This window comes from Lentinus tigrinus (genome assembly GCF_003813185.1).
Source record: "Lentinus tigrinus ALCF2SS1-7 unplaced genomic scaffold L226scaffold_4, whole genome shotgun sequence".
NCBI classification, from domain to species: Eukaryota; Fungi; Basidiomycota; class Agaricomycetes; order Polyporales; family Polyporaceae; genus Lentinus; species Lentinus tigrinus.
In genome coordinates this window covers 774,398-800,553 of record NW_027137913.1, presented here as the reverse complement: position 1 = coordinate 800,553, position 26,156 = coordinate 774,398, and the positions used below count along the sequence as shown (strand labels likewise).

Genomic DNA, 26,156 nt, shown 5'->3' with positions numbered 1-26,156 from the left:
CTTCGCTACGGCACTACAGCTCGTTACCTCGGGCTTCGGCGGCGACAGTGCGCATCTGTCCTGTAAAGTCATGCTTCGTCGTGAGGCACTCCGAGTGACACGCCATACATATGACCAGAAATGAATCAATGAACCAGTCATGCATGTCAGCACAATCACTGGCATGTCCCAACGAGGTCTAGCACACTCCAAACACGCAACACCCCGATAACCAACGTAAACGCTGCATGTGGTCCCTTCCTGGATCCTAACGGAGATTGGATAATTGAACGCATGATTACTATGATACAAGACAATGCCCAAACTTTTTACAGGTGAGAAGTAGCGTAAGCAAGCAACGAGAACGAACGTGAGCGTCCATACCACCACTAACCCATATGCACGGCTATAGCTATGGCTATGGAAGGTCTGCGCGAGATGAATCAGGCGCATACACGAGATGCGCGCGGGCGTGCATATATGCACAAGGCCCACCGGCAATCGACGCCAGTGCAGCCTTACGATAGTAGAGGGGGACCCGAGATAAGTAACTCAATCCTCGAGGCCCCTCGCCTCCCGGATAATCCTGACCGCCTGCTGGCTCCTCGGGCGAATGTCATACTTGAACGGCTTCATCGTGCTGAACACCGAGTTGTCGTACACGACCTCGGGCTCAATCTCACGCCCGCACTCGTCCTTGGCCTTCGTCACGTCGAACGCGGCGATCATGGACGCGATGGCGATCCACAGCGACGCGTCGATCATGAACTGGCCCGGGCACTTGCGCCGGCCGAAGCCAAAGACGTAGTGCCGCGGGTCGCGCAACTTCGCCGTCGCCTCGTCGACGTCCTCGAGGTACCGCGAGGGGTCGAAGACGTCGGGGTTCGGGAAGATCGCCGGGTCGCGGGTCATGTTGCTATGGGGGGAGGAGGGGAAGGGGAAAGGGAAGTCCGGTCAGCGAGGAGCAGTGGGATGGGCACAAGGGAGAACTTACTAGCTGTTGCCGAAGACGAGGGTGCCTGCGGGGATGAACATCCCCTTGTACACGTTGTCCTCGGTGATACGGCGGGGGAGGCCTGACACGGAACACCATTAGTTCATTTCGGCGGCAGAGAGCCTGGATCAAACGCACCGAGTGGGACGGGGCAGGCGATGCGCATGGTCTCGCTCACGACGGCGTTCACGTAAGGCAGGTTCGGACGGTCGCTGAACGTCGGTAGGCGGGAGGGGCCAACGACAGTGTCAATCTCTTGCTGGGCCTTGCGGAGGATGTCGGGGTTCTGGAGCATCGCGAGGAAGAAGTGCGAGACGGACGAGATGGTCTGGTGCATACATGTAAGCTCAAGTGCCATGCACGAATGCCATTATGCGACTTACGGTGTCAAAGCCGGCTGTGATTTGTTAAAAGAGCATATGGTGAGCCTCAGATGGTCACGGACAGGAGGTCGGCATAGGACTTACCAACATAGAGCGAGTTCGCTGTCCACTGGATGTCGAACTCGCGCTCGTTAATGGCGGCTTGGTCCTTACTCTCGGCTTCGTCAATGAGCATAGATACGTAGCACGGAACAGCGGTTCCTCGCTTCTACCGGACCCCGAAGAGAAGATATGAGCACACACGCTTGACATAACCTAACGAAACTGCCGGAGATCCGGGCACGGACCATCTGCTGCCTGGTGAACTCATACGGTTCACTGACGAACGCTTCCATCTTGCCCTTCCACACCGCTGCGTCGCGCTTGAACTGTGCGCCGGGGAACCAGGACGGGATGTGCTTCACTGTTAACGTAACATCCAGTGAGCACACGTGGATTCCTGCCAGGATACCGGTAACGGAGGAGGCACGTACGTGGTGGGAAGAGATCTACGATCCAGACCTTGCCGGCCGCAGCGATGTGGTTCGAAAGAAGCTCGAGGCACTCGTCGGCCATCTCGAGCAGCTTGTCCTTGTTGGACACAACGCGGTAGCCGTAGACGATGAGGAGGGTGAGGCCGCCGGTGTACCTGACGGGCGCGAGATGGAGGGGTAAAGTTAACGTTACGGAGTTTAGACAGACCTCCGACTGGAACGCACCTTCGGATGTTGCTGATGGTCTCATCGGGAGAGTTCAGGATGTTCTTGAGGAGACTGTGGGTCTGGATTTCCAAAAGAGGGTGGTAGGATTCGATGCGGTTTGCACCGAGAGCCTGAAGCATGAGCTTGCGCTGTCTGCGGAGCCTATCGCCATAGGGAGTTAGGCCAATCTAGATGACAGGGACGCGGACGCCCGGGGCATCTGTGCGTCAGCGGAGACGGAACGCTGGAAATTGGAAGCATGGTGGCGCACCATGTTTTCGCAGCCGCAACTAATCGCAGAGAAGGGGTAAGTATCCCATTCAGCGGCAGAGGGCGGCGTGGGGCACTCACAGTTCGCCGGCCATGATCATCTTGGGTTTATCCGAGTAGATTGCGCCGCGCTTCTCGAGGAGATCGATGGCTGCTTCATGCGTATTTACAAGAAGGATGCCCTGGCCGAAGATATTGAGGTAGACCAGCTCGCCTGGGCGGGAAACAGACATATCAGACGTGTGCTGGAGAGGACAGACATGGATGGGGGGACGCACCATACTGCTTCGCCCACTTGCGGGCACTGAACCAGAGTCCAGTGAGGGACATGTCCCGGAGGTTGCCAATGACGGGCAAAGGTTTGGGACCGGGAGGGAGGGCTTTCCTCTTCGCCTTCTGCTGGAGACCAGCCCAGACGAAGTAGGCAGCGAGAAGGGTAGCAAGCCAGAGAAAGGCAGACATTCCGGAGAGCAGTCACGGATCCAGGGCGCGCACGCCCAAAGGGTTATGTATGTGATGGGTGGAGGAGGGGGGAAAGGCGGGGAGTAAGGGGAGGAATAGCTTCGGGAGGAGGCATATATGCAGACGGGAGAGGTGTGACAAACTCTAATTGGCGAAGCACGCGTCCGCGAAGTGCGCTGGGAGAGAGCAAGGAGAGATGATGCGATCTATATTTTCCGTTAACGGGCCCTAAGCGATGGGAGTTTGGGCCTCCGTGGGTTCTCGACAAAGCCAGGTGTGCACTTGCGGCTCTGCCACTGACACCCGACGAGTGGGCGGCGTCGCATGGCCTCAGCAGGGCATTGCCATGTCTTCCTCGTCGTCGTCGTCGTCGTCGTCGTCGCCGTCGTCGCTGGCAACAGCGACGACGGCGAAGGGACGCGCACAGACATATGTAGAAGTAACAAGGCAAGGATGGATATGGGATAGACCCGCAGGACTCGTGCAGCGGGGAAGGCACACCTGGCCACTCCTCTGTTCCTACTTGCCGCATCTGGAAGAATGCGTGCCATTCTGATCGAACCCCGCATTAGAGTTGGCAATTAATTCAGCGCACCCGACTGGCCCGCCCTCTCCGGCGCCGACGCACGCAACAACGACGAGGACCCCGACAACAGCGGCACCGAGCTCTCTCCATGCGTCTACCACGCTCGTCTGCCTGGAACGCTGCTCTCTAACTGCGCGGGAGTTCACCGGAACCTTCAAAGTAGCAAGAGCGGCCGACAGTCGCGGCGGCCCACATCGGACCCCAGGTGGCTCTGCCGCTGCCGTCCACCCTCGTCAGCGCGCCGTCAACAACGACGAGCTCAAAACACCGCGATGGACGCCACCTCCGAGTCTGCCAGCGACCACCACCTCACCCCCTCCAGCTTTCTGCCGCCTGCGTTTCACATTTGACCCGCCCGACGTCCCTGACCTCCACGACTCACCGTCTGACACCAGCATGGTTACGCACATTATGCCCGCGCTCCCGAGACACGCCCTGCGCAGCCTCGCACCCGGCCCCTCTCGACTGATTCGCGACTGCCAATATTCTTCTCAGCGTAACGCTCAATATCCCTCTCGCTCCCGCAATGCCGTCCACATACAGACCGCGACCTTCGCGTCCTCGTCCCCCGCCCGGCACCACCTCGCAGGCACGGCGCCCGCCCATCATGCGTACGTCCTCCTGCACACGCACGTCCCGCCCGCGGAATACCCGCCCAAGTCAAAGTCCCACCTCTGGCGCGCGCTCACCATGAAAGGCCGCGAGTGGGGCGCCGTCGCCAACTTTTCGTGGGCGCCCGAGCAGGAGGTTCATCCTGCCTACACCGGGCTCGGGGAAGGGCATGATGAGAGGGACCGAGAAGCGTACGTCGCGTCCGTGTTCTCGACCGCCCGCCGGGGCCGTGTTGTCATTCCTGAAATCACCCTTGCCGATGTCGACGCGCTGGGGGACAAGGTGCGCGCTGCGGCCCCGCAGGAGGAGGATAGGCTCTTCTTGTACGTCTGCACGCACGGTTCGCGGGACTGCAGGTGTGGGGATGGCGGCGGGGAGGTCGTCCGTGCCTTGCGTGCAGAGGTGACGAAGCGAGGCATCGAGAAAGACGTGTTCGTTGGCGAAGTCGCACACGTCGGCGGTCACAAGTACGTCTAAGTGTATTATCTTGCATGCCATCTGCCGAGGCTCACGTCGCACTACCCCTGAAGGTATGCTGCAAACGTCTTGGTATATCCATATGGTGACTGGTACGTGAGGGTTGCATAAGCAATTTGTCAGAAATCCAGAACTCGATGAACTAGTTCTGACATTCCCGTTATAGGCTTGGCACCGTGCAGGAAGTAGACGTCCCGCAAATCCTCGATGAGCTCCTGGCGTTCCATGCTACACACCGGAGTGCTCCAGTGGAAACACTTACCGACCTTCCGCCCGTCTGCCCGCCGTACTGGCGCGGCCGCATGGGGCTCGACAAGGACCAGCAGCTCGCGCTCATCTCCAAGTGAGCCTCAGCTAAGGAGGCCCGAGCCGTGCCGAGGTTGCGGAACGGCCACGGCACTTCCAATCGATGTCATCCGTTTCGGATACATGATGCATAAGTACTGTTAGAGGTAAGCCCGCGCCCATATAATGAATTTGAATGCGCCTGTGTCGCGTTTCGCTGATGCATCTGAATATGTAGCGCAGGCCAAGTAGACGCATGTTCGTAGACAGACGCAGACAGACATATGTGCTGCGTACGCAATTGCATAGACGACGTCGACGTCATCGTCATCATCACGATTCGAATCGGATTCGAATATTGAGACGCAACGCAGACGGAGATGCATCTCACCCTCGCATGTTGCGTTGATGTATCACCATCTCGATCCTGCACCCACTGGCCTCGGGCGGCCGCCCCCCTGCCTTTCCAAGCTCCCGCTCATCAAGCCTCCAGAGCTCCGGACAGCGGACTCTAGCAAGCACTAGTGCGTGGGCGGCGCGGCGCTGGGACATCTCACGCTGCTGCAAGAGCCCAACTTGACATCTCTGTTCGCGACGATCCATCGGCGCCCGACTACCCGGCGCCGCTCCTCATGTTTCCTTATGATGCCGCCACAGCTAGTCAATCTGGCTTGATGCTCGTAACACGCTTCCTCAGTCTGGCGTGCATGAGATACCAATAATCAATTGCCACGGGACGCCAGGCTCTGGACGGGGCGCGTGCCTCGTCAGTTCGTCGTTGTTGCATCAGGTCTGACAGGAAGACGCGAGCACGACGCTACTTGACTCCGATGACAGTGCAACATGGTGGTCTGAGTTCATACAGTATTGGCGGCTCGCTCGACCGCCCGACCGACCGCCGACCCAAGCCGAAACAGCAGTCGGGACCTAATTCGTGCATTTACATATGTCGTTGTCACTCGTACGTGTAACGTACATATGTATGTGTACTCTGGTCGAACGCCTCGCCCGATCCTTTGTGGGCGTCCGCGTCGAGTCGGAGCTCAAGCTCAAGGGGGATCCGATGATCATGCGTCACGGTGCGTACGCTATTACACTGAGCATGCGTACGCAGCTCGATACCTGTCGAGCACATATCGCGTTAGCCCGGCGGACTTGGTATTCCGATGCGCCTTGGCCCTTGGCTCGTATCATGCATGCATGCATGCTTTGAGCTGAGACGTGTGTGCGCGACCCACAAGCGGGACCGTGGATAGCCGTGAGTCGTGAAACGCCCTTGTTCTGGATATGTTGTGACAGCCTGAGATCGCCGCTGGAAATACCATCCGTGCGTGTCGTGTCTTGTCCTCAATTTCGACGTGGATACGTGCCGAGGTTGCCTCCTAGCTATAGCGCTTTGTTCCTCAAAAAGGGCCAAGTATGTTGCGTGCGCGAACTTTGATGCGGTTTCTGAAGTTACTGTACAACCTACAACCTTGCCCTGCCGAGCGAAGACAGACAAGGCCTATACCTATAGGTAGGCCTTCCTCCCGCTGGCGTTGGTCATGGATGACGTTGACGCGATCCGTCGTACGTCCAGTTCGGTATTGGTTGGCTTCGACCGATCGCGACACCTGCATCGGCCGGCCGGCAGTATGCATCAGTTCTGGTATACATACAGGCAAGCTTCTCACCTTTACCCCACCCCGCTTCGCGGGAGTCAAAGATGAATGGAAGACCAAAGACACCACGTACTCGCCTATACGTGCGATCTCCCCGACAGGTGGCCTGCAGGAAGAGGCTTATCGCGCGGAAATGAACGACATTCGGAAGCAGCGGGGTAGGCTTCAACAGTTCTTGCGTCTGTGCAGGTGGCTCGCAACCTCGCACGCTCGAGCTCGGGTACAATGCAGTGTGCTCTATAGGTCGGCCGAGCAGCCGTTCTACTGGGGCGTGGCCACTAGCTATTGCTTGCGCGGGCTTCGGGGCTTCGCGCGCGTCATCGTGGCGGGGATATGCCAACGACCCGGTGCGAAAAGGCGGCTTCGTCGCCCTGTAGATACGTTTGGACCTGGGGATGATCTGCACGTTATCGGGCTGAGGGAGCCTGAGGTTAGCACCCGGACTCTGTGAAGCCGTTACCGGCCTTCCGCATCCCTGACTGTGTGCGTAGCTGTGACGTGCACGCATGGTATGTAAGTGCGCTGCTCTTTCTTCAGATGCTGCGAGAGGTTCTGCGGCTTACCGTACGCCGGAGTCGGGGTGGCCAGCTGACATTGCTTCCGATGCTAGTTTGTATGAGGTGCCTGCCCTTCGTGACTTCGTCACCGTGGAGTATTTCTGTATATTTCTGTGCTGGGTAGGCTATCTCGCTCGGAACCCACCTTGGCCTCAAGGTGGCCATCGCTGCTGGAATCAGAAACGTCCGACCTTCTAGGCAAGGTCCGAACCACTTCAGTCGGACTTCTTGTGCGCTTGACCACTCCGTCATAGGCGCGGTTACAACAAGTAGAGACCTGGAACCAAGGCCGTTGGAGCCCTGGACCTTCTCTCAGGACATAGTTTCGTAACCTCGCGGTCTCGCCACAGCATCGAAGCACCCTTCCACCTTCACAGCTGGCGGCTCGCCTGTACGTTGGTCGTTGGCCGCTTTGTGATCTTCGAAGCCCACATCTTGCCGAGCGACCAGAACAGCGGACATAGCGACGGGCCCGGAGGACATCAAGTTGACACCGAGTCCACCTTCGGTCCAGTCCAGCGTCGAGGAGCATCCAGAGCACGCGAGACGATAGCTGTCGAGGCAGAATGAATGCATCATACAACAATTCGACAACACGATAGGGGATCGGGATAGGGATACAAATCAGCATATACCAGTAACAACAGCGGTCGGCTACGAGGGGGCGAGAGCACGGGAAGCTCACGCTGCCTTTGTGCTCCCCCATGCGACCTTTTTGCCACCTGCAGGTGCGGCCGGAGCCACGGGAGCGGCGTCCTTACCGCCCTCCGCAGACGGGCCAGTCGGCTTCTGCAGGGCAGGGAGAGGCGAGGCGCGCAGGGTGTCGAGGACGCGCTGTGCGTGCTCGGTGTTGCGGATGAACCAGCCGGCGTACCGCCTGCCGACGGTCGACTCGGCGATGTGGACCATGTTCTGTACACCGCATTAGCTGAGTATCTATCTCGACACGAACTTGTTCAAAGACTACTCACGTCGTTGATGACGAAGTCCAAGTCGCTCGTCGAGATCATCTGTCCGTCCAGCAGACCCTTCTCGTCCACTCGGCTCACGCTCCGGCTGGACTGCTTCATGACCATGAGCTGCTGCACCATCTCCTCCTCGTCCGCATCCAGGAAGCCGGCGAGCTTCTTCGCGTCCAGGCTGGTGTACAGCTTAAGGAAGCTGCGGAGCGTCGGGACGGGTGCTTGCGCGCGGACCTCCGAAAGGAAGAGCGACAAGTGGCGCTGTGCGGGCTCGACAGGGTGATCCTCGACGTATGCCGCGAGAAGGTCGGCATCGTCGTACGGAGGGGGGTTGGCGGAGATGAACTTGGGGCAGGCATACAAGAAGAGCTCCTCGAACGCAGGGATACCCTCCTCTCTGCATCACGGATCAACATGCAGCTCGGGAGAACGGAGTGGAGGTGAGATGTCACACGCACCCCCTGGACATCTTTGAGAACTGCTCGCCGTAGCGCTCCTTGACAATGTTGGAGATGTTGTCGTCCACTCGGGTCGGCGAGAGCGCGTTGCAGATCGCGAAGAGCGCATACATCCGGTCTGCGGTCTTGTTGATCTACAGCTCGGGGTCAGCATATGGTTTCACATAACGGTGTGATAAAACGTCACCTGGTCATACTGATAACTCCTCGTGTGGTATTGCCGCATGCGGAGGATGAAGTTGAGGATGGAAACAAATGCGCGGATCGCGTCCGGATATCTCCGCAGCATGATGTAGCAGAAGCCGACGTAGTAGTACGTGGTGACATGACAGGCAGTGACACGGGTGAACGGTGACTATGCGGGAGTCAGCCATAACCTCATTGACTATATAGAGTACCGACCTTCTGGTTGAGCTCAACGTTCTCCATTACCTTGAGCGCCAGCGTGAAGTCGCCAAGTAGACTATGGACGCGGAGAAGACCAATAATACTGAAGTAACCGAGGAGTTTGTAGAGCGGTCGGGTGCCGTACTCGCCGACAATCTCGCTGTGTGTAGTGTGAACAGGATGTCGTCATACATCTGGCAACTATTGACGTACGCGATCTCTTCCGCACTCTTGCCCTCCTGGAGTGCGACCAAGTGCTCATTGATCTTGGACTTTTGGATGAGGGAGTAGAGGACGTTCAAGACACTGTACGAGCTCCAGACCTGGTTGGCATCCGCAAGCAGGGACAGCTCTTCTTCCGTCTTTGACTTGACCTTGGAGCGCCATACACAGAAAGACTGGAACTGGTAGATGAACTCGTCAATGATGTCCCACAGCCACTGCTCCGGCAGCTCGAGAGGGACAGGACCGTCCGAGTCTGCGGGTCGAACAATGAGCGGGCCGCCGCATGCCAACATAAGACAAACGCACTAAGAAGGTAGTTGAATAGTTCGCAGCTGTTCTCGTAGGAGTGGAAACGATCGTCGATATCGGGGCTGAGGCGGGAGTAGACATGGCGGTAATAGAGTTCGCGGTAGAGGACCAAGAAGATTTGGTCTGCACAAGAAGTCAGTTGAAGTCCACCTTCTTGCTCGAGGTTAGGATTACTGGGAAGGCTATTCACCATCGTTGACCAAGGGAGCAATCACCTCCGCCTCCGGCCACTCTGTCTTCGAGTAGAACTTCTCCGTCAAGCGGTTCCAACCACTCTCATATGCAACAGTTATCTCCGCGAGGTTGTTGTCCAGGACGGCTTGGTGGAAGTGTGCAATGAACTGGGCTCCTTTGAGTCTCAAGAGAGTTTACAAGGATATGTCCCACTCACGCGCTTCACGACATCAGGGATTTGCGCAAAGGCCGCCTGCTGGGCCATCTGCTGTTGTACGGCCAAGAGAGTCGCCTCATCTATCCGGGACTGTGCTAGCAATGGGGCCCTTCAACCGTCATATTCAGGTGGAAACAGCGCAGGATACGCACCATCTTCGTAGAGGCCATTCTGGCCATAGGTCCCGATGGCAAGGTTGAGGTCAACGTCCTGGAGGTCCTCGTCCAAGTCGGCCTCCCAAAGAGCCTTTCTTTGCTGCGACATTGCGTGCTGGTGAGATGGAGAGGCGAACTAGCAGGGGCAGAGAGGACGATCAGTGTTGCGGCTAAGTCCAGCAAAAATTCAGACGGCACATCTTGGGCGTCTCCAATCCACGTGGACGATGGCGCTTGACTTGACCGAAGTCGAGAACAACTTGAAGACCGAGTCCCGGTGGCCTTGCACATCTCTCTCACTGAGTCTCTGCTTGACTTCCCCGCATACCTTCTGTCCGACAACTATGCGGAAGTCAGCACAGCTGCTGCAAATTGCCAGCCAAGCGACGGCAGGTCCGAGTCGGCTTCCAACATCCATACCCAGGAGCGGCGGTCAGATACACCCAGGGGGCAGCGCAGTCCGTCTTTCCTTGCAATCATCGGATGGCCTTGCATTTTCTCATGTCTGTGTGCGTTGTTTCTAGCTGTCACGATTTGGGGAGAACACAGGCCACAACCGCCGGACTCCGTCAACACGAAGGACACTGAGGTATACGCTGGTTTTCTGGTGAAATATGAAGCTCATGCGAAGACACGACCCTGCGACACCAAGTAGCCAGCATCCAGACGGTTCGCCTTCTGTCGATACCAAGTCCAAGCCCAATAATAGTGATGGTGCACAGACCCGCGCAACATCGGCACGACACGACGGATACTCGTACTATTCCAACCGCATTCACGTATGTCCTGCCTTCCTTCTCTGAAGTCCTTGGTCTCAATGTCCATCCAGTATGGGCCGCAGGGCACGTACTACACTGATCAAATCATTCGATATCCGAGTATGAATGAGAAGCTTGAGAAGTTCCGCAGAATCAAGGACGCTCGGACAGCCACTATCGGCAGGTTGGATGCATTGATTCAAGGGCATTTCGGGGATCAGTACAAATTGTGTGTTTTTGGAAGTACATGCTATGGCGCAGGGCGGCCAGAGAGCGATCTGGATTTGTGCATATTTGTGAGTTTTCCGGACCACTGCGAGGATGCTGTGTGACGCTCTCCTTTGCAAGGATCGTGACCGGGTGCATGGGTTTGAGCCGACAATATCCATGTCTAATCTTCCACGTATGTTCACAATCACCTCGCCCTGCGGCCTATACTCAAGTGTTTGTGTTTCTAGCTATCTACGATGTGAGGTAGGTCTGACACCTGTAGCCTCGCACTAATATAACTCACTCTCTGCACGAAAGCGCGATCGCGCATGTCCTAACCCAGGCAGGCTATAAAGCGGTGTCTTGCATCCCCGCCGCTACTATTCCAATTGGTACGGCGTTCCCTTGCCTCAGGTTCAGTCAACGTCTTGAATGTTCTCGTGCGTCTTGCAGTCAAGCTCACCGATCCGGAGACCGGGTTGTCTTGCGACATGAACGTGAATCGCCGACTAGGGGTCTACAACACCCGACTGTTTCGGCGATATTGTCTAGTCTTCTCGCCTCTCGCACCGCTACTCCGCAAAGTCAAGGGCTGGACGCGGCACATTGGTCTCAACCATCCCTCAACACCAGGCGTTCCTCCATCGTTCAGCAGCTATGCGCTGACTCTGATGACGATTGCTGGCCTCCAGGTGAGCAGTGTGCCCTACCATATCGTCCTCCGAACAAACCCCCTGTGTAGAGATCAGGTTACCTGCCAAATTTACAAGCAGACACACGCAAATCTGTAAACACGCATTTTTGGGAAGTGAGCAAAACCGGAGAGCGCTATAAAGTAGACATCCGATATGGCAAGGGCGATCAATGGAGACATATCCGTCTGTATTCGTTGGATGACGTTTTCCGCGCATGGTTTCGGTGCGTCTTCCAATGGAGTGGAAATTTTTTTGGCTTACAGGACGTACTGTGCGGCAGTTACTGGGGATTCGAACACAACTATCAATCTACGAGCACCGTCTTAAGCATCCGTGACGGCGGGCTTGTAAGATGGGGCTCTGCAACCAACCTGCCGACCGGCAATGCTCTCCATGGTCCTCGAATTGACTACGACGATCCAAAAGAATATCGACTGGTCGTTTTGGACCCGTTCATCCCGAAGGCGGGCCTAATTTTCTCAATCCGATACATCCTTGGCTGACCTCGCGCTCGCCGATCGCAGAACTGCACAGGGAGGATTCAGTCTGGAATCTTGAAGTTATTCCAAAGGGCATGCCGGGCGCAGTATGCCAAGCTGGACGGCGTGTCCTCGCAAGAGTTGAGGGCTAAGTGGGAAGACCTGCTGATCCCACCGATACCCGTGCGCTCTGCGCTGCGCAAGATCAATCGTCGGCCCAAGGACCCCCGCGACGCTGAGACTCAATTTGGGGCATGCCACTAGCATATCCGCTCGCGATGCTCTAGCGTCATCATGAGGCAGCACTGGTACGTACTCTGCAGTTCCAGAGGCAACTGACGTTGACGGTATCTCAAGTGCAGTCGTACGTTATGTGAGCACCGCGGCGTCCCTGACCGCTCTTGAGTGTGGCCTGGGAATGATCGGAATGAGTCGATCTTCTATCACCCTCAGTTGTCCTCCCGTCCGAGGCGGGGGCGGTGCATTCTGCGTCGAATAGCTGTTGTACTTGGTTCGCACGCTCGACGTATATATACGTGACCCTTTCCTCGCCCATTCTCCCCCCCCCCCTTCCCCCGTCAGTCATGATGGACCCAGTACGCGATAACCTTGTGAGAGACATACCGAAGGGTGTAAGCTGTGAGTAAGCTGAGTGTCTGCCGTCGTTCCCATGGTTCCGAACTTACCTCGGCTGCAGACAAGATACTCCAAGTATGGTGAGTGGTGGCAAAATTGAGCACGTTTCGAGTGTGTTCTGGCGACGGATGGAGGGTGATCTCACCCCCTTGGTCTTCAGCTTGTTCGGCCTGACTTGCTACCAAGTCCTCAGCTATTATCTTCGAAACCGCGGAGCCCGCAGAAGCACGAAAATTCTGGTGAGGATGTGTCGTCGAGTGTGGAATTCGCCCTGGCATGGCTCACTTTCATTGATCGTTCAGTTTACTATTCTGTGGTGAGTATCCACCCGCATCGTCTTCTTCCGACTGCTCGACCAGTGCTGACGGCCCCTAGGACGGGAGAAGCCATCAATGTCGTCGCGATGCCCATGAACTACGACCGCCTAGTTAGGACTCTCGATCACCCTGACCCATACTCAGGAATGTTATGGTGGGTGCTGCGCATTTGCTAAACCCTGACTGGCCTCTCATCCGTGATTCACTCGCATGTAGGAGTCTGATCGTAAGTACGCTCCTCGGATAGTAGGCCGCTAGGCGACATGAGCTTATCCACTGAAATTGAATGTAGCTTATGTTTGTTGCAGGAGTACGTTCGCGTGATACCTCACTCTGTTGCGTGCCACTGAATGGTTGTTCCCTAGACCTTCATTGACTTCATCTTGAAAGGGTAAGCTTCGTTGTGTGCAGTGAACGAGCGTGACGAAACGTGTACTGCATAGGTTCATCTGCCGGAGAATCTGGACGTGTGAGTTGTCTCTGCATTATCGCTATGAACCGATCGTTTAACTAATGTTTCAGTAAGCAAGATGAGCTGGCTGTACCTGCTGGTCTTAGTGAGTACACATCGCGTTGTCTCGAGTATCATCCGCCAGACCGGAGTATACCCCCTCCGCTGGTGTGCTGGTGTGCCCCAGACTGACGTCGTCCGGTACCTCACCCAAACGTCACTAGATCGTCGTCGGCACTGGGTCTGCGGTTATCAACCCACAGATGCCGGATGTATTGCTGTCCGGAACATTGAGTTTCCTCCTCACTCGTCAACACGAGAACAACGTGAGACTACGGAGGTTCGTAGTAGCATTCCACCTCCTTCACGGTGTTCCCCACCATCTCGCTAACAAGTTGGCCCCAGGATAAACAGCGTACGCAGCGCCTTCGCGTATGCGACCAGCGTTGGAGTGTTCTCACCGTGAGTAGTATATGCATCTCTAGCATGACACGGCCCCCACACTCCACCCATTTAGGCTGTTCCTCTTGTTCTCTGCCGTTCTGGTATGTCATCCTATCACGTCCAGTTGATGGTCGCTGATTGTACCACAGAACATGGCTGCGCCGGGCACACAAATCGCATTGCTCTATAACCCAGTTGTCCAAAGACGTATGGTTTTATCCAACCCTTGTCGTCCGGATTGCGAATCTGATGAACACCCTGCAGTTTATCTCAACGCAGTGCTCGCCGCGTTGCTGACGAGCTGGGATGACGAACGCCTTCATTCACCTGAACAAATCGATGCGACTATCCTCTATGTCGAACCTGGAGGGTCATTGACTCGGACTCACCGCCCGGAACCGAGTCAGCCGTCCCTACGGGCACGCTGATGTGTATCGTGTGTGTTCGTGGCGGGCGCGGGCAGAACTCTGGGACCTGTGCAGCTGCTTCTTCGCTATGACTCACGTGTATGCGCGGCGAGCTTCCGGGCCGCTCATATAGCATCCTTAATCCGATCAATCGGAGGTTAACAAGAGTATGGCAGCGATACTATGCGCTATCGTGGTGAAGCAGTATCAATACAACCATTGCGCTTGAGAGGCGACGCGCTGTCAGACACTTCGACGGGATTTCGTTACTCGCACGTGGCGCTACATGGCGTCGAGGTCGCACGTCCATGAGTATGATTTGAAGGAGGAGCTGCTGCGATCGGACCAAGTCACCTATCCATCGCCTTCGTGTGCTGGATCTATCAAAACGGATGCGATGATGACTCTGTCGAGAAATTGGCGCTGTTGTGTCTGGTTCGCACGCAACAGCAGCTTCAGACGTATATATACGCGTCTCTTGACTTCTTTCCGGTCATTCCTCCCTCGTACAGCCATGGCAGTGGATGCAGAAGTGCGCGACAAGATAGTGGAAGCCATCCCGGCAGGGATACCTTGTATGCATTGCCAGCTTTCTGTCATACGACACTCAGATCGAACATTGCCCTCTGCCAGACAACATACTTAACGTATGGTATGCGTCGCTGCGTCGCCTTGACCGTCGTCGGGCTACGAACTCACTACATTTTCTCCAGCCTGTTTAGCTTGACCTGCTATCAGGTCCTCAGGTACTACCTTCGGAACCGGGAAGACCGCACGAGCTTGAAGATGGTGGTAAGGATCCGTCTTTTGGCAGCGTCAACCTGGAAAACTCACATATCGCCTGCAGTGGGCTGTTCTCTGGTTGGCTCTATCCCTCTTACACCCCTGTCCGCCAGATTATTAACGCCAATGAACGCCAGGATCTCAGAAGCTACATATTTCCTGACAATGCCCATGAATATGAACCGTCTAGAGAGAGCTCTCGACGAAGAGTCTAACGGGGGAATGATATGGTGGGTGTCGCACTCGCGTTTGAATGCCTGTATCTGACTCGGTGGTCCTCTTATCATAGGAGTCTTGTTGTAAGTACCGTCCGTTCCGTGACGCCGGAACAGGCTACTTAAGCCATGAGTTAGATCATGGTTGCCGCAGGAGTGCGTTATTGCCATTTGCAACCCCTTCCTCTCTATGAACAAATGTTTTATAGACTCTCAGCGAGATGATCTTGAGAGGGTGAGTTCTATTGCACATGCTACGAGCAAATTTATCGGACGCAAATCTTTACAGGTTTGTTTACCGGAGGGTCTGGAAGCGTAAGTCCTGTGCATCCTGAGACTGTACCATGGTCCGATTACTGACCGTGATGCAGTGGGAAATAGGAGCTGGTTATCACTCTTCTCTTTGGTGAGTAGTCTACGGACTTACGTGCGGAGTCCTTGTAGGGGCACCTGATTCTGAACTCAACTTGAAGATTGTCCTCTCCATTGGGTATATCTACTTCAACCCACACCTACCGAATTTAGTGCTGTCCGGAATTCTATGTTTCCTTCTCGCTAGGCAGCGCGAGAACAGCCTAAGACTACGGAGGTTCGTAACACAGCATTCGCGTATCTTCCGCGATCTCGCTGACTCCGACCTTACAGGATCGACAACACACCCAAGGCTTTTGCATATGTAGTGAGCGTTGGGGCTCTCCCTCCGTTAGTGGCTCCCCTTGATCCGCGTACGAACACGACATATACTCACACTGTCGCCCTTATAGACTATGCGTCTTAATCTCATTTGTCTTGGTAGGGCCCTCCTTTGCCTCTAGTTCCGTACCACTACAGCGTTGATGTGTGGGCGCAGCTGAAGTCCGGTCCGCATACGCGACTCTCAATGTTTTATCAGCCCATTGCATGGAGGGGTATGTTTTCCTCCAGATCCATTTAGACGGCCGTTCTCTAAACATTGGACAGCGTATTTTAACGCCATGCTCGCCACGTTGAATGCGAGCTGGGATGATGAACGCCTACACAAATCTGGACCGTCCATACCACGATCGTCCTAGAACCTCGACAGTCGCGAACTAGGACGCGCAGCCCAATCATAGGGTGGTGAGCATCAAACGGCCTTGCTGACAGTCATGATACGACTCATTCCCCACATATGACAGGGGCGACGAGAGCCGGAGAACATACAGGGTATCATCACATTGCGCTCCTGGCAAAGCATAGTACTTCGTATGTGCGGCATCATATATGATGACCAGCTGTGCACGATGGAACAATGATGGAATGCCCTTGTCCCATGCACGCTCTGTATCCCGCATGGATGCGCGCGTGCAGGTGCTTGTGCAGGTGCCTGTGATCGCGACACGACTGCGCCGCCACTGTAACGCTTCACGCTCTACCCGATTGCGAAGCTGCACAGCACCGCAGGGGCTGACCTCACAGCAGAAGTACCGGTAATCAATACGACTAGCCGGACATCCTCTTGTCGTGAGGCCATTAGCCGGCCTCGAAGGTGACCAGCAGAAATTTGCCTCCTCAAGCGAGGACTTCGAAGGAGACAGCCTATTCCTTGTGGCAGGCTGTGTAAGTAGTACCCTGCCGAGGGAATCACCAAGGAGGCTACAGGACGAATGCGGTATGTTGGACCATGCCTGAGGCACGCTTGACTCGATCTGCTTGGGGCCGTATCTGCAAGGTCTTGTGTTCCCTGTTGCAGACATCGCAAGTGGAAAGTGCATGCAGAGGATGCAACAGCTGACTCTTGGCATCCGAGAGAGTAGGCTCTCGCCGCAAAGCGCCTAGCGGTCAGCTCACGACCACGGTGTTGCTCCCTGGACCCTAGTGTTCGACCCTGAACATGCGACAGTATACCGTACTACCACGCTACACGTCAGCCGATGTCAACAAGCAAGCAACGAGCTCACCAAGTGCGGCCCACGCACCGATTTAAGATCCGACCGTTGCAACCCAGCGGCACGCCTGCCCGCATGGGGCGACGAAATTGAGTGATGGGGCGCGTCACAACCCGCCCAACCGCGTCACGACCGTTCTTGGTAAGTAGGTTCGTTCACGAGCCCCGGCCGCATGACAGAGACGTGGCGAGAGAACGCGCGCCCTACCAAGACTCAAGTCAGCAGTCGAGGAGTGAAGCCGGCTTCGCCGCAGCTGAAGCGTATGTGCGCACTCTCCGGCCCTCCATCCGCACAGCACATACACCCCAATCATGCTTCTGAAAGGGTTGGACGAGTTCCGTGCGAGGGCACAAACCACGGCTTCCTCTCCCAAGTTCCCGGGCTCCCCCAACACTGCAAAGGGCCCTCGTCTGCCACATGACCAACAACGCGGCTCTCGAGCTCCGACCACGCTGTACAAAGGGTACTGGCCCAACGACATAGCACGGGCTCTCGATCCCAATTCGATCCTGCGCCGTTTGAACATTTCAATGCTTGGGGTCCCCTCCGTCCCGGCGCAGCGGCTGCGGGACCCAATTGGATCTCGCAAATCTCAACCTTCTTCTGCTGATAGCCACAAAGCCGAGAACCTCAGCCCCGTCCGCGATGACGCGTCTAATGCAGGTCCAGCCGCGTCTTCTCCCAAGCACGCGGCGGTATCTGCATCCGAGCCCAACTCTCGACCGCGAGTTGCGGTCTATGGTCCACGGTCGAAGACGAGTCCTAAGTAGAGTTCGGGCATTCGTGCGGCGTCCGCGAGCGGAGGCCCCTCGAGTCTTGCGCTATCCCAAGTCAAGCAGAGTTCTCGAGAGGGCACTGGGCAGAAGATAAAATGGGGTTTGCGCCGAATGCAGACGTACCAGGCAGACCTCGCTTCGGCGGCGGCGGCGGCTAGATTCCCGGCGTGCCAATTCCAGTGGCGTGCACCGCAACACCGATCGGTGTGACATAACGCATGTGCAGCCGGGTTCATGTGCGATGACGCTCGCAGTTAACACTAACCACACATCAGTACGCGCGATCGTCGCATAGTGACTTACCTCGATTGCGGACCCGGACAGCTTGCTCGCGAAGGAAGTCCGTTGCAAAGTCCATGGCACACGTAAATATTATAATGTAAAGGGTCATGAGGTATCGTATTGCAATGCAAATCGTGAACGACATTCTATCCGTAAAGGGTCGTGAAGGCGAGTACGTAGTAAGAGATAGAAAGAAACAACCATTGCTACACGGGGAGAGTAGATAAGCTGTAAGATGGGTAGATGACGGGGTTCGTCCGAGACGAGGAGGGTAGTAGAGGGCTACCGTAGAGAGGTAGGGGTAGAGGTATTAGAGTCGAGCTCCACGAGACGGCGAGAGACCAAACGAAGAGACGAGCGAGACACAACGCAGAGCCGGAGCAGAGTCAGAGAGGCAGGGGGAATGGAGACGGAGAGCAGGAAGCCGGAGAGCAAAGCAGAAAGGAAACAAAAAAGAAAAGAGGTATCTTGGGAGAATAACAAGCGAAGGGACGCGGAGGATGCGGGGGGGTAGCGCGGCGTGCGGAACCAGACGAAAACCCAATATGTACATCGAACTAAAAGGCAGATAAGTATATACGCATTCAAAGTAAGAAGTATATGCATCTGGAATCAATCCATGACCGGAAGTGCAAGCAAAAGCGAGGAAGAGATTACGGGAAGATGGGGAGCCGAACTATGTATATCGTGTAGCATATCCTGACGACGAGAGCAGAAGAGATGAGAGAAAAAATAAGTGATCCGATGAGACGATAAATAACCATAGCAAACTGATGGTAGAGTCCGTCTGCCCTCACGGCGAGGTGTGGGACAGGGGCGTCTTGTACCGCAGAGGCGGCATGGGGTGCGAGCGAGGGGCAGAGGTCGGGATCTCGAACTTCTCCGGACGACCTGTGGGTGGACTGCGTGACAACGCATCGACGGATGGGATCCAGCGTTGGATGAGCTGGACACGCCGAGCGTCCCTCTCCCGCTGCTTGTCGTCGACGCGCAGCTTCTCTTTTTCGTCCGAGCTAGAGCGGGACATTTTGGTAGGTGTCGGTGTCGAAGACATCGACATCCTGCGGGGCTTGGGGGGTATCGTGGACGGCCGGGCAATGTCAGCACCGCTGACAACGGGGGTACCGGACCGAACAGAGGGCGTCATGGATCGTTGACCAACGTGCAGGGACGTCGTGCGAGCGTGGATAGAGGTGGGAGGCCGAGCGAGGGGAGACTGGAACGACGGCGTGTACGACGGACGAGTCGGGGATGTCGGCGAGGTCGCGCCAGAACGGGAACCAGCAGACGCCGTAGACACAGACTGTGGACGAGGCGGTGTGACAAGGCCCGGGTTCAACGTCGACGGGACGGCACTGGGAGGTGGCGTCGCAGGTACGCCCAGTGAGGGGGCGACCGACCTGATCTTGGCACGGTTGAGCTCGGCACGGAGAGTTTGGCACTCCTGTGCGACCTGCGAATACTGAGACCGCTGCAATTGTACGGCGTCAGCGAACATTAATAACCGAGAACCTTCAACGGTTGACTCACCAGGCTGCGCAGCTCAGCCTCCATTTTTTCTTTCTCGAGGTCGGCTTGCTCCAGCCGCTCCCGGAGATGTGACTCGACGGTTTTGGCGATGCGAGTGGCCTCGGAATGTGCGACGTGGTTGACTAGGATGGCACGCAGGAGGGCGGCACTGAGCTGGAGGGACGAGGTCTACAGGCAGCAGGTTAGGATGGAACAATGAGAGATGATTCATGCGACGCACCTGCTCGTCAAGCTTGTCCGACTGCAACCAATCCTGCAACTCCTTGTGCAACGTCGTCACCTCCTCCACAGAACACTTCTTCGCGGCGACTTGGGCGACCTTGGACTCGAGCCTCTTCGCTTCGGCACGGGTCTTGACAGTGCCGGGGTTGAAGAGCAGGACGTCGTCCTCACCGAGATCGTGGTGGTCATGGGCGGGGCTGGTGACGCGCTTGGGGGTGACAAAGCCGCTGCCACAGTCGATACGGATCAGGCGAACAGAGTCGGCCGTGAACTGGACGCGACAGAAAGGACAGACAGGCGAAAGACGTGAAGGTGTTTTTTTGATGATGTTGTTGCAGCAGTTTAGACAAAGTACATGGCCTGAGAGGCGGGGGACGATGAGTGAAAATTTCGCCGAGGACGGGGAGAACGTCGGACTCACCGCACGGAATGGAATGTGGCAAGTTGCGCGAGCCGTACTCCTCTGCGCACACGTCGCAGAGGCAACCGGGACTAAGGGTAATCATAATGGAAACCCTCTCTACGACGACAGAACTGAAGGGGGGAAAGGATGATCATTGAGCTCGGGCGGAAACAATGAGTCAGGGTAATAAATACGAAGGGGGAGGTGCCTGGGGTTCCGGATAAGGAAGGGCATCATGGGCACAGCCGCGTGGCTGTCGACGCCCAGAAACCCTTTGCCCCCGTCCCGCCAGGCGCCTCCCGCACGTCGCAGCTCCCGTCCTGCAGGCAAACGCGACGCACCTGCTGAGTTTTTGTGTTTTTCTCTCCACCGCGGACGACTGTCCGCTCCCGTTCCACCTCAGACGCAGCAACCCGCGCTTGGACTCGAATCTCGGCGGCGAATCGGCGGCAAAATCATAAAAATTTTGCGCTGAGGAAAGGACACCGGTGGGTGAGTCGCGGGGGTGCGTGAAGGGAAAGGACAACGTACGTGTGTGATGAGACGCCTTTTTCGCTCACAGCTGGCAGGAAAAAAGCAGCGAGGACGGCCGAGGACGAGGAAGCAAAGCCTAACGGAACCAAAACATGAAAAAGAGGACGAATCGGAGTCTGAATCCGCGTCGCTGTGCATTTTATCGCCTCCGGGTGTTTCTTCCCACGCACGGGGCCTCCGCCGGGATGGCGCCCGCGGTCGCAGTCGCACAAGACCCGCGAGCGACGTCCGCGTCTTGTCTGACTCTTCGCGGTTGTTCCAGACAGCGTCGGCACCGTACGTCTTGCTTGCTAACACGTTAGCAACACGTTAGCAAGCCCGCCAGCTGACCGCCGAACAATACGCAGCGCCGGTGCCCGCCTGACCGTCCGTGGAACCCTGGCAGAGGGTTTGACGTACGCACTCGTCGCATATTAGTCGTCCTCTGCTTCGCAAACACGGCCCAGGTGGAACCAGATGAGCACGGGGTTCCCTCTCTTGTCTTCTAATGCGGCAGCATGTTCGTGGATGCGGCAGCACCACCACCAGCTTCTCGCCATACGCGATCGAGTATCTTGCCTGCCTGCGAACTGAGCAGTCTTCTTAGCCGATTAGGTGCATGCTTAACCCCGTACCCCGGCCGCAGCCTCGCAGCTCTCTCGTCCCCAACAAGCCACCTCCCGTTCTGGCCTCTCCTGAATGCACCCTATTCCATGTATTATTGCCCGCAGCCTCGGCCCCTTGCCCTTCTGTGCGACTCCGACGCGCCCAGGCGTCCATACACCCCCGGCGTTCAGGCTTCTCCGCATGTCCGTGCCAGGTCCCCGTCACTGCCCGTACGACTCACGTTCATTTCACATTTCTATATCTCTCTGCATTGCTTTGCTGACGACTCCGAGATGAGCGAAGCCGACGAAGCCCACGCACGCCTTCCGATTCCCTTCATCCGCGAACAAGCATGCCGTACTGATCTGGGCACACAATCCACAATCCATCTTGATAGTCGCCCCTCGAGGCCCCGGGTATTCGTACTGCACTCGGAATGCGATCCAGTGATTCATCCACAATCCATCCATCGACCTTCCCGCAGCTGCATCCGGTAAACATCCCCGCATCCCACACAGGTTCGACCTCCGCAATTGCATCCAATCCTGTTCCCATTATCTCCAATCTCCCCACCCAAGCCCGCAATCCGCGATTCCCGACGATCCAGACCCATGACGCCAGCCCGGTAGCACACACAACACAATCCAACTTATCGTCCGAACCAACGTTCGTCGTAATCCCCACTCCGCCGCGTCCAGAATCCTCCAGTAGCCGCAAATCCTCCAACTATCACACCTCAGCGAGGGTTCGCGAGTCGCAGTGGCACGTTGGATCCCGGGACTCACAGAGGATCGCAAATACATCGCACAACGAGGCCAGATTCGAGACAAACAACAGGGCTTGGTTCCGTTATCGTTTCGGCCATCGACGATCGTGCTTGCCAAATGCGTTCCCCGAGCTCCATGTTTGCATGTCCTTCCCGCGACTGGTCGTCTGCACCTTCCAAGAAGAGAAGGTGGGGACTCGAGGAGGATGAGATGAGATGGCGTGCCACTCGGGTTCCCCCACCGCCGCCTTCTCTCGGATGGATCAAGCGAGGTTGCATCCCGCGCATGCCAGTCATGTCGTGTGCCTTGCGACCGTACTCGCGATCGTGTGTCCTGTGATTCCCAGCCATACTTGCACCCCGGGGGTGGCGCGAACGTTGGTTTGTGGTGTGCACCCACACGAACGTCGCAGTGCGCATCGTTCGCACATTCATGTCCCTAGCTCTGGCCTCTAGCCTTCTGAATAACCTCGGGCTTCGCGCCCCGCCCTTCCCATACTCAACGCTCAGGGCCTGTGACCTGATGACTGACAGAATGACGACAGCGCCAGCGGAGCCGAGCGACAAACATAAGCAGTGTGTTCTCGGAGTCTCGGACTCGGAACGGATTCCAACATAGGTGCGCAGCCAGGCGGTACGTGCAAGTCTCGTGCAACATGCAGACCCCTCCGTCCCGAACGGCCGTGTTTCGGAGCACGTCCGGGGGTCGCGAGGGGTCGCGTGTCCATGCAAAAAGTGCTCGCAATGCTACTGCGGGCCCGAATACCGAGTAAGCGAGTATTGCGGAGCCCACAGGACGTTCTTGCCTTGTTCCGACGCAGGCCAGGTATCGGGTTTTCTCTTTGAACCTTGGGGAGATACGTGTTTGTATTGCATTACGAGCCCCGCACTAGGCAGGCAGCTAGTAGAGTTGATGGCCGAGCGTGCTAAGTGCGTCTTCTGGCGAAATGCTTGGTTCTTGTGTGGCATGAGGCTGTGGTAGGAACCGAATGAATTCCCCGCGTCGTCGCCAACACAGGAGAAGGCCTTCCTCCGGCCCTGAGAGGAGCAAGGCCACATAGGGCCTCATCGTCGCTGCTGGTCAAAAGCGCTTCCTTTACGTGTCCCTCCCGCGGTGGTCTGCGCAGCTCCTCCAGCGCGCGTCGTCTGGCCCCCGGAGGCAGTCTAGAAAGGAAAGCCAAAGGAACCATCGGCCCTCTTTGGTTGACGGCACGCTGCACGATGACCGCGCACTGTACGACCCTCGAGAGCTCTCGAGAGACGAACCCCGCGATAAGCCCACACGTGGAGTCCGCCTCGCGCGCGAGATGGAGATGTACGTGTACGCGAACACCGCCAACAGGGCACGCGTCACGATAAAGACGGGGAACAAGACACGGGAAACACGGGCGAGCTCGAGCACATACAGTTGTTACTGGACCAGTGCGGATGGAGACTGGCCAGGTACTTGCCGCGGAGCCTCACAGTGGTGGGAGAGAAGCCCGGGAAGCACACGGATGTCGGGCCCGAGTGTGCGAGGCATCTCTCCGAGGAAGCGCAGCTGCCTGGAGCCAAAATGCCGACCGGCCTCGTGTCGGCGTTTCTTGACACAACTTTGTCAGTGGAAGTGTGTGGATTCGGGAGGCTTGCAGATGGGAGATGAATTGTACAGTTCTTCGGAGACGTCCGAGATGCGCGACGCAGCTTGCCAGGGCCAACTGTTGGTTGGACAGCATAATCGGAACCTCCTGGGAAGACGAGGCCCGGGCTTGAGAGAATCTGTTGGAAGTGCACATGCGAGGATGCAGGGTATGGGAGGCTGGAAGGATGTGCGACGAGCATTGTGCGACAGCAGCCGCATACGGCCACCTCCATGGTTCGCAGTTTCTCCCGGCGTTCGGGACGCCAGGGAAGGGCGGGAACCGCGCACAGCGCGGATGACGATGTGAGACACGGTGGAAAGCCCGAGGATAGCCTAATGGATACGGTGTGTGCGCTCGGGCATCCGCGTTCCCATCCTCCGTCATCGCCGGCAGTTCGAAGCATTTGCGCTGCCATCGCTGTCGTGCCAAGTTCGCTCGAAGCCGCGACGGGAGCCCAGCTGAAACGCATACGTGAGACCAAGTGGCAAGCATTCCCCCGCCCGCCATACACCAGAGGCCAGACTGCATTGGAGCGGCCGAGGACCAGTCATGGCTGCCAACGGCAACGGCGACTGAGTGCAGAGCACTGGTTGCGCAGGCAGGGCGGGTGTAAAATCGCTAGCACGCGATATCGATGATCAAAGACTCAGAACAGCGAACAACAACGTGGTATCACGTCTGCAACTATCGCGCAGAAGTGGCGCAGAGGCAGCTAGCGGCAGCAACGAGGGATGGTACGCGAGAGAAGCTATTAGAGTTGCATGGCACATCCATAGGGTCGGGTCGCCCGAGCCCAGGATGCGCCACATAGCGTCCTGTTGCGTAACGTAACATGCGCATGCGCTGTCACACGAGGATGCTGCATTGAGGGGATTGTCCGGGTCTGTTGACGGCATGAAGGGACGGGATGAGCGAATGGAGGCAGTGATTGGCGGAATGCAGCGCAGACGAGGACAACTGGGCGGCCATGCGGTTAGATACGAGGAAGGGGAGCGCGGAGGAAGCATACGGTGTACGACATCTGGACGCATCCTGTTCTCACAGTTGAGCTACTCGCACTCACCTAGGCTACCGTACTGCTGTCTGGATATCAGTATCAGTATCAGCGAGCGGATATGTCTGATCTGTGGCCGAACTTGAGACGCCGTCGCGGACATAGAGGGTTTCAGCTTTCCTCCGAAGACTTATCTATCAAACCACATACCTGGGTGTGTTTGGAGGACATCATGCATCTACGAAGACTGTTCGTCCGTCAGACTTCGACACATCCTTCGATGATCCTCCCTTGCCCGACTGGGAGAAGATAACAGTCTGCTCAGGGGAGCTGACGGGTCACAATCTGTGTGTGGTTGTGGAAGATATGCTCTAACTGACGCCGTAGAGAAGAGGTTACGAGAGCGTACCTTCTACGAGACTTCTAGGGCAGTGGGTTCATATACTTGGGTGACAAAGGGGATATCTTTGCCAGGAGCGTCGCTGTTACGCAACTGCCAACGTGCGACTGTTCAGTCAGCATGATGGGTACAGTTTGACGAGGAGGACGATCCAGGTGCGGCATGCTATATCGTCAAGAAGCTTCACTGCGGCATTCAATCTTCGACGTGCGTCGAGATGAGAGGGTACGTACGAGTAGCCCTCATTTGCGACTGATCATCCTCATCGTCCGCGCGGTCATATGTAGCCGCCACATGAAAACGGCGTCTTCCAAACCAGCGGATCGTGGCCTCTGACTACTACAAACCTTCATGGGCCGTGAGCTGAAACGGAAATCGGATATGGTGACAATTCGCCAGGAGCCTCGCTGTTACGGAAAAGTCATTAATATGAAGCCTCCAGGAGGACAGTTTGACAGGGGGACGATCGAGGTGAGGTACGTTTCCTACATTGCCCAGAAGTCTCACTGCGGACATTCAATTACTGCCTTCCAAACTGCGTCGAGATGTGAAAACACGTACTAACAACCCTCGTTTGCGACATGGCGAATCATACTGTCCGTCCGTATCTGCATGCAACCGCCGTGCGCTGACGGTCTTCAATTCAGCTGCCTGTGGTGGAAGGTTTTGGCCAACAGCGAAGAGTGCTATATGGATTTGAGTACGGGTTATCTCAAACGTCAGGCTACCTCCGCAATTTTATTGAACAACCATTATTCGTGGCGTGGCTTCTGTCTCGGGGATGTCACGGAATAGCTAGTAGTACTCACTGACAGTATACAACCATGCTCAAGCTACTAGTGAGCTGTGTATGGTTCCGATTCACCATGATAACTTGACGCATGTAGTAGGCTATTGCCAGTAAGCT

At 56.5% G+C, this 26,156-nt stretch overlaps 14 protein-coding genes across 14 annotated transcripts; 7 read left to right on the top strand and 7 right to left on the bottom strand.

Annotated features, from left to right (window-relative positions):
* Positions 1-221: 221 nt before the first annotated feature.
* Positions 222-3,164, bottom strand: L226DRAFT_530971 (cytochrome P450). Its single transcript, XM_067679980.1, has 11 exons — positions 2,585-3,164; positions 2,388-2,520; positions 2,308-2,326; positions 2,055-2,224; positions 1,830-1,984; positions 1,644-1,759; positions 1,441-1,564; positions 1,357-1,370; positions 1,112-1,301; positions 974-1,055; positions 222-895 (listed from the first exon to the last, which is right to left on the bottom strand). Exons 1-11 carry the CDS (start codon positions 2,766-2,768, stop codon positions 532-534), a joined length of 1,551 nt encoding a protein of 516 aa, XP_067539717.1. The 5' UTR covers positions 2,769-3,164; the 3' UTR covers positions 222-531.
* A 601-nt stretch (positions 3,165-3,765) lies between these two features.
* L226DRAFT_567317 (uncharacterized protein) lies at positions 3,766-4,790 on the top strand (the record flags this gene model as incomplete). The annotated part of the gene is made up of 3 exons (XM_067684013.1): positions 3,766-4,433; positions 4,497-4,535; positions 4,610-4,790. 3 exons carry the CDS (start codon positions 3,766-3,768, stop codon positions 4,788-4,790), a joined length of 888 nt encoding a protein of 295 aa, XP_067539716.1.
* A 1,254-nt stretch (positions 4,791-6,044) lies between these two features.
* On the bottom strand, positions 6,045-7,018 carry L226DRAFT_241867 (uncharacterized protein). Its single transcript, XM_067673180.1, has 2 exons — positions 6,953-7,018; positions 6,045-6,880 (listed from the first exon to the last, which is right to left on the bottom strand). Exons 1-2 carry the CDS (start codon positions 6,982-6,984, stop codon positions 6,271-6,273), a joined length of 642 nt encoding a protein of 213 aa, XP_067539715.1. The 5' UTR covers positions 6,985-7,018; the 3' UTR covers positions 6,045-6,270.
* A 465-nt stretch (positions 7,019-7,483) lies between these two features.
* L226DRAFT_530970 (uncharacterized protein) lies at positions 7,484-9,990 on the bottom strand. Its single transcript, XM_067679979.1, has 10 exons — positions 9,831-9,990; positions 9,679-9,773; positions 9,478-9,628; positions 9,285-9,410; positions 8,967-9,231; positions 8,769-8,913; positions 8,554-8,721; positions 8,367-8,500; positions 7,918-8,305; positions 7,484-7,858 (listed from the first exon to the last, which is right to left on the bottom strand). Exons 1-10 carry the CDS (start codon positions 9,940-9,942, stop codon positions 7,628-7,630), a joined length of 1,815 nt encoding a protein of 604 aa, XP_067539714.1. The 5' UTR covers positions 9,943-9,990; the 3' UTR covers positions 7,484-7,627.
* Positions 9,991-10,580: 590 nt separating this feature from the next.
* On the top strand, positions 10,581-12,498 carry L226DRAFT_241799 (uncharacterized protein). The gene is made up of 11 exons (XM_067673179.1): positions 10,581-10,612; positions 10,663-10,775; positions 10,836-10,887; positions 10,940-10,994; positions 11,050-11,065; positions 11,120-11,193; positions 11,255-11,493; positions 11,544-11,719; positions 11,777-11,960; positions 12,021-12,283; positions 12,338-12,498. The coding sequence occupies exons 2-10, from the start codon at positions 10,714-10,716 to the stop codon at positions 12,237-12,239; spliced, it is 1,077 nt and encodes a 358-aa protein (XP_067539713.1). The 5' UTR covers positions 10,581-10,612; positions 10,663-10,713; the 3' UTR covers positions 12,240-12,283; positions 12,338-12,498.
* Positions 12,499-12,908: 410 nt separating this feature from the next.
* L226DRAFT_530967 (uncharacterized protein) lies at positions 12,909-14,404 on the top strand. Its single transcript, XM_067679978.1, has 12 exons — positions 12,909-12,927; positions 12,987-13,082; positions 13,145-13,154; positions 13,221-13,238; positions 13,294-13,319; positions 13,372-13,397; positions 13,451-13,485; positions 13,604-13,719; positions 13,785-13,841; positions 13,897-13,924; positions 13,973-14,030; positions 14,088-14,404. The coding sequence occupies exons 2-12, from the start codon at positions 13,015-13,017 to the stop codon at positions 14,249-14,251; spliced, it is 606 nt and encodes a 201-aa protein (XP_067539712.1). The 5' UTR covers positions 12,909-12,927; positions 12,987-13,014; the 3' UTR covers positions 14,252-14,404.
* Positions 14,405-14,737: 333 nt separating this feature from the next.
* Positions 14,738-16,526, top strand: L226DRAFT_530965 (uncharacterized protein). The gene is made up of 16 exons (XM_067679977.1): positions 14,738-14,805; positions 14,864-14,882; positions 14,944-15,022; positions 15,078-15,091; positions 15,151-15,243; positions 15,303-15,312; positions 15,367-15,384; positions 15,438-15,463; positions 15,518-15,543; positions 15,600-15,634; positions 15,702-15,817; positions 15,874-15,930; positions 15,993-16,020; positions 16,079-16,136; positions 16,189-16,326; positions 16,386-16,526. Exons 1-15 carry the CDS (start codon positions 14,745-14,747, stop codon positions 16,278-16,280), a joined length of 732 nt encoding a protein of 243 aa, XP_067539711.1. The 5' UTR covers positions 14,738-14,744; the 3' UTR covers positions 16,281-16,326; positions 16,386-16,526.
* Positions 16,240-17,213, bottom strand: L226DRAFT_241662 (uncharacterized protein). The gene is made up of 2 exons (XM_067673178.1): positions 17,166-17,213; positions 16,240-17,106 (listed from the first exon to the last, which is right to left on the bottom strand). The coding sequence occupies exon 2, from the start codon at positions 16,989-16,991 to the stop codon at positions 16,317-16,319; it is 675 nt and encodes a 224-aa protein (XP_067539710.1). The 5' UTR covers positions 16,992-17,106; positions 17,166-17,213; the 3' UTR covers positions 16,240-16,316.
* A 233-nt stretch (positions 17,214-17,446) lies between these two features.
* L226DRAFT_567314 (uncharacterized protein) lies at positions 17,447-17,905 on the top strand (the record flags this gene model as incomplete). Its single annotated transcript, XM_067684012.1, has 1 exon — positions 17,447-17,905. One exon carries the CDS (start codon positions 17,447-17,449, stop codon positions 17,903-17,905), a length of 459 nt encoding a protein of 152 aa, XP_067539709.1.
* A 512-nt stretch (positions 17,906-18,417) lies between these two features.
* On the bottom strand, positions 18,418-18,892 carry L226DRAFT_241522 (uncharacterized protein). The gene has a single exon (XM_067673175.1). The coding sequence runs from the start codon at positions 18,797-18,799 to the stop codon at positions 18,476-18,478; it is 324 nt and encodes a 107-aa protein (XP_067539708.1). The 5' UTR covers positions 18,800-18,892; the 3' UTR covers positions 18,418-18,475.
* Positions 18,893-18,986: 94 nt separating this feature from the next.
* On the bottom strand, positions 18,987-20,451 carry L226DRAFT_543283 (uncharacterized protein; the record flags this gene model as incomplete). The annotated part of the gene is made up of 4 exons (XM_067682190.1): positions 18,987-19,664; positions 19,724-19,891; positions 19,944-20,305; positions 20,367-20,451. The coding sequence occupies 4 exons, from the start codon at positions 20,449-20,451 to the stop codon at positions 18,987-18,989; spliced, it is 1,293 nt and encodes a 430-aa protein (XP_067539707.1).
* Positions 20,452-20,692: 241 nt separating this feature from the next.
* Positions 20,693-21,287, top strand: L226DRAFT_241538 (uncharacterized protein). Its single transcript, XM_067673177.1, has one exon. The coding sequence runs from the start codon at positions 20,887-20,889 to the stop codon at positions 21,193-21,195; it is 309 nt and encodes a 102-aa protein (XP_067539706.1). The 5' UTR covers positions 20,693-20,886; the 3' UTR covers positions 21,196-21,287.
* L226DRAFT_241528 (uncharacterized protein) lies at positions 21,125-22,106 on the top strand. Its single transcript, XM_067673176.1, has one exon. It carries the CDS (start codon positions 21,380-21,382, stop codon positions 21,962-21,964), a length of 585 nt encoding a protein of 194 aa, XP_067539705.1. The 5' UTR covers positions 21,125-21,379; the 3' UTR covers positions 21,965-22,106.
* A 1,331-nt stretch (positions 22,107-23,437) lies between these two features.
* On the bottom strand, positions 23,438-24,303 carry L226DRAFT_241507 (uncharacterized protein). Its single transcript, XM_067673174.1, has one exon. The coding sequence runs from the start codon at positions 24,268-24,270 to the stop codon at positions 23,584-23,586; it is 687 nt and encodes a 228-aa protein (XP_067539704.1). The 5' UTR covers positions 24,271-24,303; the 3' UTR covers positions 23,438-23,583.
* Between the last annotated feature and the right edge of the window lie 1,853 nt (positions 24,304-26,156).

Coding starts and splice junctions, on each gene's coding strand:
- L226DRAFT_530971 (XM_067679980.1), bottom strand. CDS start 2,768: ATGTCTGCCTTTCTCTGGCTTGCTACCCTTCTCGCTGCCTACTTCGTC. Junction 1,985..2,054: donor ACCATCAGCAACATCCGAAG/GTGCGTTCCAGT, acceptor CGCGCCCGTCAG/GTACACCGGCGGCCTCACCC. Junction 1,056..1,111: donor CGCCTGCCCCGTCCCACTCG/GTGCGTTTGATC, acceptor GTTCCGTGTCAG/GCCTCCCCCGCCGTATCACC.
- L226DRAFT_241867 (XM_067673180.1), bottom strand. CDS start 6,984: ATGTCAGCTGGCCACCCCGACTCCGGCGTACG. Junction 6,881..6,952: donor CACCCCGACTCCGGCGTACG/GTAAGCCGCAGA, acceptor TGCACGTCACAG/CTACGCACACAGTCAGGGAT.
- L226DRAFT_530970 (XM_067679979.1), bottom strand. CDS start 9,942: ATGTCGCAGCAAAGAAAGGCTCTTTGGGAGGCCGACTTGGACGAGGAC. Junction 9,774..9,830: donor GAATGGCCTCTACGAAGATG/GTGCGTATCCTG, acceptor CCCCATTGCTAG/CACAGTCCCGGATAGATGAG. Junction 8,501..8,553: donor GGAGTTATCAGTATGACCAG/GTGACGTTTTAT, acceptor CCCGAGCTGTAG/ATCAACAAGACCGCAGACCG.
- L226DRAFT_241799 (XM_067673179.1), top strand. CDS start 10,714: ATGAATGAGAAGCTTGAGAAGTTCCGCAGAATCAAGGACGCTCGGACA. Junction 10,776..10,835: donor CGGACAGCCACTATCGGCAG/GTTGGATGCATT, acceptor TGTTTTTGGAAG/TACATGCTATGGCGCAGGGC. Junction 11,961..12,020: donor TGGACCCGTTCATCCCGAAG/GCGGGCCTAATT, acceptor CGCCGATCGCAG/AACTGCACAGGGAGGATTCA.
- L226DRAFT_530967 (XM_067679978.1), top strand. CDS start 13,015: ATGCCCATGAACTACGACCGCCTAGTTAGGACTCTCGATCACCCTGAC. Junction 13,720..13,784: donor AACAACGTGAGACTACGGAG/GTTCGTAGTAGC, acceptor AGTTGGCCCCAG/GATAAACAGCGTACGCAGCG. Junction 14,031..14,087: donor TAACCCAGTTGTCCAAAGAC/GTATGGTTTTAT, acceptor AACACCCTGCAG/TTTATCTCAACGCAGTGCTC.
- L226DRAFT_530965 (XM_067679977.1), top strand. CDS start 14,745: ATGGCAGTGGATGCAGAAGTGCGCGACAAGATAGTGGAAGCCATCCCG. Junction 15,464..15,517: donor AGCGAGATGATCTTGAGAGG/GTGAGTTCTATT, acceptor AAATCTTTACAG/GTTTGTTTACCGGAGGGTCT. Junction 15,818..15,873: donor AACAGCCTAAGACTACGGAG/GTTCGTAACACA, acceptor CCGACCTTACAG/GATCGACAACACACCCAAGG.
- L226DRAFT_241662 (XM_067673178.1), bottom strand. CDS start 16,991: ATGCCAAGAGTCAGCTGTTGCATCCTCTGCATGCACTTTCCACTTGCG.
- L226DRAFT_241522 (XM_067673175.1), bottom strand. CDS start 18,799: ATGCATATACTTCTTACTTTGAATGCGTATATACTTATCTGCCTTTTA.
- L226DRAFT_241538 (XM_067673177.1), top strand. CDS start 20,887: ATGAGACGCCTTTTTCGCTCACAGCTGGCAGGAAAAAAGCAGCGAGGA.
- L226DRAFT_241528 (XM_067673176.1), top strand. CDS start 21,380: ATGTTCGTGGATGCGGCAGCACCACCACCAGCTTCTCGCCATACGCGA.
- L226DRAFT_241507 (XM_067673174.1), bottom strand. CDS start 24,270: ATGGCAGCGCAAATGCTTCGAACTGCCGGCGATGACGGAGGATGGGAA.